Here is a 10,000-nt window from a genome sequence, read left to right as displayed (position 1 = left end):
AAAATATGATGCTGAAAAGTATCAAAAGCAGCAGACAGATACATAAACAGCACCCTAACAGATATTCCAGATTTGTCCAAGTGACTTGAGATAAGACTGATTAGAGTTGCTGCATCATCAACACCTTATCTAGCCCTGTGCGCAAATTGTAATGGATCCTTGCGATCAGCTACACATTAGAGCAAGTGACCACAAACAAGTCTTTCCATACATTTCACAATGACTGATGCGAGAGCCACTGGGCGGAAATCTTTCCTTTTGTACAGCACCTGAAAGCTTTGGCAATGGGACATTAGTTGGCATCTTCCATAAGCGGGGCATAAAATGATTATCAAAAGAAACTGAAAGACAAGTGTAAAAACTGCCCCAAGTTGGGTGGCGCAAACTTTTAACACGCGCTTTGTTTGGGATGACACGTGAAAAACACCTCGTCACCTCAGCTGTGTCCGGTTCCACAGGGCAAGAGACAAATGGCTGACATAGTTCCTCACACTCTGCACAGAACCCATGCCTGTCAAACCTTGCATAAAACCTGTTTATCTCATTCGCAAAGCTGAAGGGGTCATCAGATGACAGAACCTTGGGTCGCTGTTTTCCTCCCCATCATTGTATTTAACCCCTACTTTGCTTTCCTAGCAAACCCACACAACAATTTTCGTTCCACTTGTCTTTGTATTCATGTTTTGCTTACTTAAGTTGACTGTTAAAACTTCCTTTGAGTTCATTTACCTCTAAAATGTCACCATCTAAAAATGCTCTTTTTTTTTTTTTTTTCTTTTTTTTGTGTGTGTGTGCTAATAAATACTATTTTCTTTTCATTAACAGTACCTATCAATTCAGTCGTAATCCATGGCTTATTGTTAGAATAAATCTTAATGGACTTTGTCTTAATAACTAAATCTTAACAAAATTGGATGAAAGATGCAACAAGATCCACAAGTTCTTCAAGACCATTGGAACAACAGTCAAGAAATAACTGCCAGCCAGTGGCTTCAAAACAACCTTTCTGAGCTTCTATACTGTCATTGTCCCACTTTTGGTGCTGTTCGATATCGGGTTTTTTACGTGTTACTTTTTGAATGTATTTTGGTATGAGATGTATAACATTATGGTCAGACCTGCAAAGAGGTGGTCGACATCGAGTAGCATAAGTATAAGGAATTCCACCATAACAACGATCTAAAGTTTTATTAAGATGTGTCAATCACACACACACACACACACACACACACACACACACACACACACACACACACACACACACACACACACACACGGAGTTGTGTTGAAAACAGACAGACAGATATAACTTTCAATGAAAGGGACAAGAAAAGGGGGCGGGGGGAGAAAACAGACAGAAACACACACACACACACACACACACACACACACACACACACACACACACACACACACACACACACACACACACACAAAGTGGAGTGATGTCTTACAGGCAATGCGTCCGCCAAGGAAGCGAGAGAATCTGAGCGAGCTGGTTCGAATCACGGCTCAGTCGCCAATATATTCTCCCCCTCCACTAGAACTTGAGTGGTGGTCTGGACTCTAGTCATTCGGATCAGACGATAATCCTAGGTCCCGTGTGCAACATACATTTGGCGCACGTAAAAAATAAAATAATTAAAAAAAAGAAGAAGAACCCACGGCAACAGATGGATTGTCCCTGGCAAAATTCAGTAGAAAAATCCACTTCGATAGGAAAAACAAATAAAACTGCACGCAGGAAACACACACACACACACACACACACACACACACACACACACACACACACACACACAAGGAAAAAAAGAGGGGTGGCGCTCTCAGTGTAGCGACGCGCTCTCCCTGGGGAGAGCATCCTGAATTTCACACAGACAAATCTGTTGGTGACAAAAAAGAGAAATACAACACACACACACACACACACACACACACACACACACACAGCGAACCGACGTGTGTTCAGTTCGGACAGAGTAACGTCCCTTAGCCCATGGGGTGTCGCACTAGCCATTGACAACAAGACTCGCGGCACATGGCAACGGGAGCTCTCTCGTGCGCAACTCCGGCTGTGATCCAAGCCAAGCTGTGGGAAATATGGCGAATTGATTGTCCCGAGGACCGGGCCATGAATTAATGATACAACTGGCGCACACTGATCAGGCGTTAGCAGAAGGAAAGGCACGTCCAACACACAGGTAATTGTCTTAGTGTTATTTTGTATGCATTTTTTATGCAGCGGACGTTCGCTGTGATTGATATATATATCGGAAGGCATTGTTCGTGTACGGCCGTGAGCGAATAGCAAATGAACTGAAAGTTAGTGAAGCGGGTAATAATAGATCTAGATACCGTTTTGTACTTGTGCGAATTTTTTAAGTTTACTGCTGACACACTACCACACAGTGTCAAGGGAACGACCCTTTTTTGTCTTACCCAAACTCACTTGTTTTTCATTCTCATTTTTGTTGGTTAAATGGTGTTTGTGGCTAACGGGTTTCTGAAAGTTATGTTTGAGAGAGACCGTATTGGCCTATAACCTGTGTGGCCAGTATGCTGATGTACTGGCGAAGGTTGACAAATATAGCAGTATAGTTGCTAGGTTCTAATAAGGCTGTGATGATTTTGATGGCACATTACAATGATTATGTTGTTGATGATATAATTGTTATTGAAGACAGAACGAACAGTCCATACAAAAATAGAAACTAAATGACACACACACACACACACACACACACACACACACACACACACACGTATGCTCACGTACATACTCCAGATTAAACACAAGCACAAAAAAAAAACATGCATACACACAAAAATACACAAACACAAACACACACACACACACACACACACACACACACACACACACACACACACAAAGAGTTGTGTTGAAAACAGAGGGACACACACACACACACACACACACACACACACACACACACACACACACACACACACACACACACAGACAAACAAACAAACAAACAAACAAATATGCGAGTACATAGATACACCAAAATATATGCATGTGTGTGCACACACTTACACATGTGCTTACTCACAAAGGCACATGCACACAACCCTGGAATAAATTACTTCTTCATCATCTGTGTTTTGTTCAGTAGTCACAGTTGTTTGATTCTGTGCCTAATGTCAATTGATTTGCATTTTGCGACTCCAAATGTAAATAAGTCATTTGGTCAGGAGCATAAATTTTCCACAGTTAACAAATACCCTGTACAGTATACTTGTGGAGTCTGCAGATTTGAATATATAGATATATATGTATTGCTCTTGCTGACTGTTTAGGGCTGGGGGACACATGGTGCAAATTCGCATCACTGGGTGAGGATGGGTGAAGGTGGGGTGGGATGACAGGGAAGAGGCAATTTGTATCTCATGTGTCAAGCAGTAAAGTGATGTGTAGTTTCTTTTCTGTAATTTCTACTGGGGTATAGCAGGACCCTCCTGATGTTTCTCCTCGAGGTATGACTCTGTTGCTAGAATCTGGATGTTCTCCCAAGAAATCTAGCACCTTTTAATTTTACTTTCATCCCTTTGTTTGTGGTGCACGGTCATTTGTAGTTATTTCAACAACGTTACACTCACGCTGCTTGTTTTGAACTCCCCGACACGGACATACAAAAGGTTGTTGTAGCCCTAATGCTGGCAGTCTACAAGGAACAAACAAGAGTGTTAAGGTCACCTTAATGCCACAAACCAGAGGAGGCCACTTGCTGCTTTGGCAGTACCTGTTTTGATGTAGCATATCTGCAGGACACCACATACTAACTCAGTTTTTTTGGGTTTTTTTTGAGAATTGTCAATGAAGCCTGAGTGATCTGCTGATGCTGCTGGACTCTTGTGCCTTGCATTCTGGTAGTTTCTCTGTTGTAATCACTGTCATACCACTTTTTGGCAGTGTGTGTTTTGTCTTTCGGATGGGTCATTTGTGAATTGCATGTGTAGTAAGATGTCTGGTCAACAACGGCTTTGAATTTATACAAAGTTTTCACAAGCCTTTCAGACATACTGGGTGTTCAAGGTTAGTTTTTCAAGATGATTAACAAAAGCATGCACATTTGCACATAAACAAAACTCATAATGGGCTTTCACTCAGAAGGGCAGCCCAAATTTCACACAATGAAATGTGTTGTGACCAGCGAAGTGGTTAACACCACCGGCTGATAACTGCAAGGATGTGGGTTTGAGCCCTGTGAGAAGTAGGATTTTTTTTTTTCAAACTATGGCCAGCTCCTACCCAGAATTGAATGTGCTATGGTCCCAAATGTCAAGACTGGAACCACATAGTTGAGGTGTGTCCACTTCATGGATGCATCTTTGGAAACATTGTTCAAATTTCATAACTAGCACCGCAGGTATCTGCATCTCTTGAGCCTGGTTTATTTTCAATGTGTGAATGACATGGATTCAAACCAAGGTAAATATGTGAACAGCGTACTTCATTCATTCTTTTTTGGGGGAGGTTTAAGGAGGTGGTGTGTGTGTGTGTGTGTGTGTGTGTGTGTGTGGCAGGGGCCGGGGGGTGGGTGGGGTGGGGGTGTGTGCCAATATTATCTGCTGTTATGTTCATTATTACGTTTATTATTACATTATTTCCTTCATTTCTGGCCATTCCTTGCTGTCTGTTTTTCCTTTCAGTCAGTTTTTCCTCTTTTTGTTCTTTCCCTTCTTTCTTTCTGTCTAATACTTTCTTTTTCGTTCTGTCCGTGTTTCTTTCCTTCGTTCTTTGTGTTCCTTCATCCCTTCTTAACTGCCTTTCTTTATTTTACTCCTGCCCTTCTTTCTTCCCCGTTCTTTTTCTGTGTACACTACAATCTGTTATGTGGTTTAGTGTGTTTATCTTTGTTTCTGTCTCTGTGTATACTACTACCTGTTATGTGATTTAGTGTGTTTTTCTCTTTCTCTGTGTATACTACACCTGTAAGTGATTTAGGTTGTTTTTCATCTTCTCGTCTTTCTCTGTGTATACTACTTATCTGTTATGTGATTTAGTGTGTTTTTCTCTCTCTCTCTTTCTTTGTGTATACTACTACCTGTTATGTGATTTAGGTTGTTTTTCTCTTTCTCTGTGTATACTACTATCTGTTATGTGGTTTAGTGTGTTTATTTTTGTTTCTTTTTCTGTGTACACTACTACCTGTTATGTGATTTAGTGTGTTTTTCTCTTTCTCTCTTTCTCTGGGTATGATACTACCTGTTATGTGTTTGTGTGTTTTTTTCTGCTTTCTCAGTGATACTACTACCTGTTAGGTTATTTAGTGGTGTTTTTCTCTTTCTCTCTTTCTCTGTGTATACTACTACCTGTTATGTGATTTAGTGTGGTTTTTCTCTTTGTCTCTTTCTCTGTGTATACTAGTACCTGTAATGTGATTTAGGTTGTTTTTCTCTTTGTCTCTTTCTCTGTGTATACTAGTACCTGTAATGTGATTTAGGTTGTTTTTCTCTTTGTCTCTTTCTCTGGTATACTATACCTGTTATGTGGATTAGTGTGTTTTTTCTCTTTGTCTCTTTCTGGTATACTAGTACCTGTTTATGTGAGTTAGGTTGTTTTTCTCTTTCTCTCTTTTCTGTGTATCTACTATCGTGTTAATGTGGATTTAGTGTGGGTTTTTTTCTTTGTCTCTTTTCTGGTATACTACCGATCTGTTTTGTGATATAGTGTGTTTTTTCTTTCTCTCATATGGGGGGGGGGGTTCTCTTGTGTATACTAGTACCTGTTATGTGATTTAGTGGTGTTTTTTCACTTTCTCTCTTTCTCTTCGTGTATACTAATCCTGTTATGTGATTTCGGTTGTTTTCTCTTTCGTCTCTTCTCTGTGTATACTATTACCTGTTATGTGATTTAGTGTGTTTTTCTCTTTCTCTCTTTCTCTGTGTATACTATTACCTGTTATGTGATTTAGTGTGTTTTTCTCTTTCTCTCTTTCTCTGTGTATACTACTACCTGTTATGTGATTTAGTGTGTTTTTCTCTTTCTCTCTTTCTCTGTGTATACTACTACCTGTTATGTGATTTAGGTTGTTTTTCTCTTTCTCTTTTTCTCTGTGTATACTAGTACCTGTTATGTGATTTAGGTTGTTTTTCTATTTCTCTCTTTCTCTGTGTATACTTCTTGTTATGTGATTTAGTGTGTTTTTCTCTTTCTGTGTGTATACTACTTACTACCTGCTATGTGATTTATTGTGTATGCCTTTTTTTTGGGGGGGGGTGTTTTCTTTTAACAGCACACAAGGATGGCATCCGTAATGTCAGGGCTACTGCCTGACACTCAGGGAGTGCAGTTCACCGCACGACCAGCACTTCGAACTCGCGAGAGCATCGCTCCCGTGCGTTCCCAACCTGCTTCGCGCTCAGGTCGAGTCTCCTCCGTAGGTCAGTGACATTTCATGTTTTGTTTTTGTGAACTGTTTGTGTGTGTTGTTACCCCCCGAAAATGGAGTATGGCTGCCTACATGGCGAGTGGTGGGGTGGGGGTAAAAATGGTCATACACGTAAAAGCCCACTCGTGTACATACGAGTGAACGTGGGAGTTGCAGCCCACGAACAAAGAAGAAGAAGTGTCTGTTGTTTTGTTTTGATTATTTGTTGATTTTCTTTCTTCTTTTTTTTGAGGGGGGGGGGGGGGGGGGGGGGGGGGGGGGGTAAGGGGGGGGGGGGTGTTGTTGTTTTTGAATTGTTTTTTGTTGGGGGGGGGGGAGGGAGGGGTATTGGGTGGGGGTGAGTATGGGAAGAGAGTTGGGGTGTTTGTTTCTTTGTTTGTGCTACCCCCTTGCAAAGGAAGCTCTACTTGTTTTAGATGTGCACATTGCAAACGTAAATAGCAACGGTTGTACTGTATAAACCAACAGTGAATAAGCTTTCAGCGTGCTGCTCTCTGTGTACAGCTACACTGAATATGTTTGCATTCAAACAAACTTGTTTTAAAGCAATGAATATTTATCACTTTGTGTGAAGTATCAAGCATATAAACAACTGAGGCAATATGTAATGTGCTTCCACATGTTACAAAGATACCCAGTAAGCATTAGGCACACAAACGGAAAAAGAAAAGAAAAAAAAGATTAGAAAGAAAATGTTATGTTGGGTCATTTTTTTTTTTTAAACAAGGCACCACAGCTGACCCTTTTTCCCCCTGCAGAACAAATTATTAGAGTTTTTCTGCAGAGTCCACACACCCCTATTTGAGGTTCTTGATTGATGTATGTGGTCATGAGCATGCCAAAGTTGTAAAATCCAAAAAAATGTCTGCATTGGCATTAAGAATGTTTACCCTATTTTCTGATGAAAGTTTACAGCCTATTCATTGTTTTTGATGTTTACACCATGAGCATCTTTTTGTGTGTTATTTGCTCAAGTTAACTCACTCAGTACGGCCAGTCCTCTCTTCTCCTCTACACAGATCCCTTGGATGTCCAGTGGGTGTCTGAATGACCCAACCTTCTTTAGCTTCCATCGTCAGAATTGTGGTATTCTTTGTCAACATTCACCTCTTCAGTATAAGAGCCTTCCGCTTGCAATATTTTGATGGTGGTAATTGGGGTGAAACGCTGTTAACGTCATCTCTTTTGCCGTTCGTATGGAGAGAGTTAATCTTCATTTGCAAAGAATGTCCGAAACTTTCAATAATTTTTTGAAATATATGCATGTACGTCCATTTTGAATAATTGTCAGGAGCATAGTTTTTATTCTTTGATTTACAGTGTTAGCTTATAAGATGGTCTGTTTCTGTTTCATTCATAATAATTCATCTGGAATCCTCTGTCTCTGTTGTTTTCTCTGTCAGTGTCTCCATTACTCTCTCTCTCTCTCCCTCTGTGTCATTGTTTCTCTGTGTCTGTCTCTGCGTGTCTGTGTGTCTCTGTCTATCAGTTTTTCCCTGTCTTTGTCTATCTCTCTGTCTGTCCCTCTCTTGCTTCCTCCCCCCCTTCCTGCCCCCCCCCCCCCCAATCCCCACTCTCTCTCTCTGTTTTTTTTGTTGTTTTTGTTTTGTTTTGTTTTGTTTTTAGCTTTGTTCTTGTTTTGGTGCAACTCAGATTTTTTCTTGTTTTTAAAATTTTTTTTTTTTATTGTTTTTGTTATTTGTTTTGTGACTGATTAACATTTTATTTCCAAACTGGACTACCATTAAGAACTTTGAAGACCAATCACTCTTATTTCATCACCCATTATCTCCAGAATCTCTGACCACCTATGACCCGCCACCTCACAGAAATTACCCCCACCATTACTGACTTGATCACAGACTAAACCTTACAGCAAATCTTTCCCACACCAGGGATACAAGCCTACAGATTATAAAGCTGATAGATAACATCTCTGACTCATGGGTAGATTCTTAAGGGGCAGTATAAAGCCCAGATAATATCTTCCCCAGTAGTGGGTAGACCAGAGACAGATATGGCACAGAACTGTTAGGGCTGTACAGCTGTACTCTGTGGTGAATGGACTGATAAGGAGAGTCACTATGGATCTCATAGCTCTTGTCTTCTCACAACTGATTGTGTTGTTTCCTTCTTTTCTTTCTTTCTTTTGTTCTTTCCGCCCCATGTTCACTTGAATGTTTGAGTGTTGTTGAGGTTGTTGGGTTTTTTTTTGGGTGGGGGTGTTGTTTGTTTTGTTTTGTTGTGTTTCTTTTTTTGTTTCTTTTTTTTATACATTTTTTTCTCCTTACAAGAAAGGTTATATTCTTTCAAAGCAAACAAATTACAATTACAGACATTTTGACTACATACACTTAATATATATGATCTATGTATTATACATTTATCAAACATTTTCCTTGATCTTAGGACACATTAATACACTGTGTTCACAAACACATTTCGAAGACTTACATCAACAGCTACTTCTTACCCTAGTACAGCTGCACACGCATACACTCTGTCTCCATCTGACTTCGTGTTATTTCCTTTGCATATGTTCATCTTTTTTTGTTCAGTTTGTCATTTTTTTCTGTGATATAATTTTATATAAGTATTAATGTTTCATTAACACAAAGTAATCTATTCTTTTTGCCTGCCTTCTCTTGTTCAAAATGCAATGAGATTTTCAAGTATACTGAACAAAAAGAGTGGGTTTTACATGTGTGACCGTTTTTACCTTGTCGTTAAGGCAGTCACACTCTGTATTTGAGGGTGTACATGCTGGCTATGTTCAAGTTTCCATAACTCACAGAACAATGGCGTGAATTACAGGATCTTTAACAAGGGTATTTGATATCGCACATGTATATATACACACAAAAAGGGTTTATGGTACTATGGTAACGGGTCTGCACATAGGTTGACCTGGGACATAGGAAAAGAACCTCCACCCTAACCCACCAGGCGCCATGACCAAGATTTGAACCAGGACCCGTCAGATTGAAAGCTCCTAGCACCAACTGCTTGACTAACATACCCTGTCACAGAGCAGTGTGAAAGTGAAGTTTTGATCCATAAGATATTACCTGCTTTTACAGGAATGGAGAGGGTAGAGGGACTGGTTATTTCACTCTGCATAAACAGGACTGTAACTTGTACTGGGGATTGTTTTTTGTTCAGGGATACAGACCATGGGTCAGATTTAGTTCGGTCACTTTTCTCCCTTCTGAATCAGATCTTAGAGCTCAGAGCTTAGAACAGTGGCTTAACTCTCTCCATACGAACGGCGAAAGAGACAACGTTAACAGCGTTTCGCTCCAACTACCATCATCAAAATATTGCAAGCGGAAGGCTCTTATACTGAAGAGGTGAATGTTGACAAAGATTACCATAATTCTGACGATGGAAGCTAAAGGTTGGGTCATTCAGACACCCACAGGACATCCGAGGGGTATGTGTAGAGGAGAAGAGAGGACTGGCCGTACTGAGTGAGTTAATAGACATATCACTATTACTAGCTGAAGAAATGGTCAATTGTCAGGTGCATTTAGAGCAAGATTTTTCTAACTCTCCCCACACGTTAATGCCTAGATAGGAGGTGT

At 40.3% G+C, this 10,000-nt stretch overlaps 1 protein-coding gene across 1 annotated transcript in view; it reads left to right on the top strand.

Annotated features, from left to right (window-relative positions):
• Positions 1-2,044: 2,044 nt before the first annotated feature.
• The window catches only part of LOC143297819 (EF-hand calcium-binding domain-containing protein 6-like), a 60,026-nt gene continuing 52,070 nt past the window's right edge, over positions 2,045-10,000 (top strand). Inside the window, exons 1-2 of the mRNA XM_076610327.1 lie at positions 2,045-2,201; positions 6,261-6,408. Coding sequence (XP_076466442.1) covers positions 6,270-6,408 — 139 coding nt within the window. The 5' untranslated portion in view covers positions 2,045-2,201; positions 6,261-6,269. The remainder of the gene's footprint in view (positions 2,202-6,260; positions 6,409-10,000) is intronic.

The sequence above is a fragment of the Babylonia areolata genome, chromosome 23, assembly GCF_041734735.1.
Source record: "Babylonia areolata isolate BAREFJ2019XMU chromosome 23, ASM4173473v1, whole genome shotgun sequence".
Lineage (NCBI taxonomy): Eukaryota > Metazoa > Mollusca > Gastropoda > Neogastropoda > Buccinidae > Babylonia > Babylonia areolata.
The sequence above is the reverse complement of the archived record's forward strand: the minus strand, read 5'-3'. Positions and strand labels throughout refer to the sequence as shown.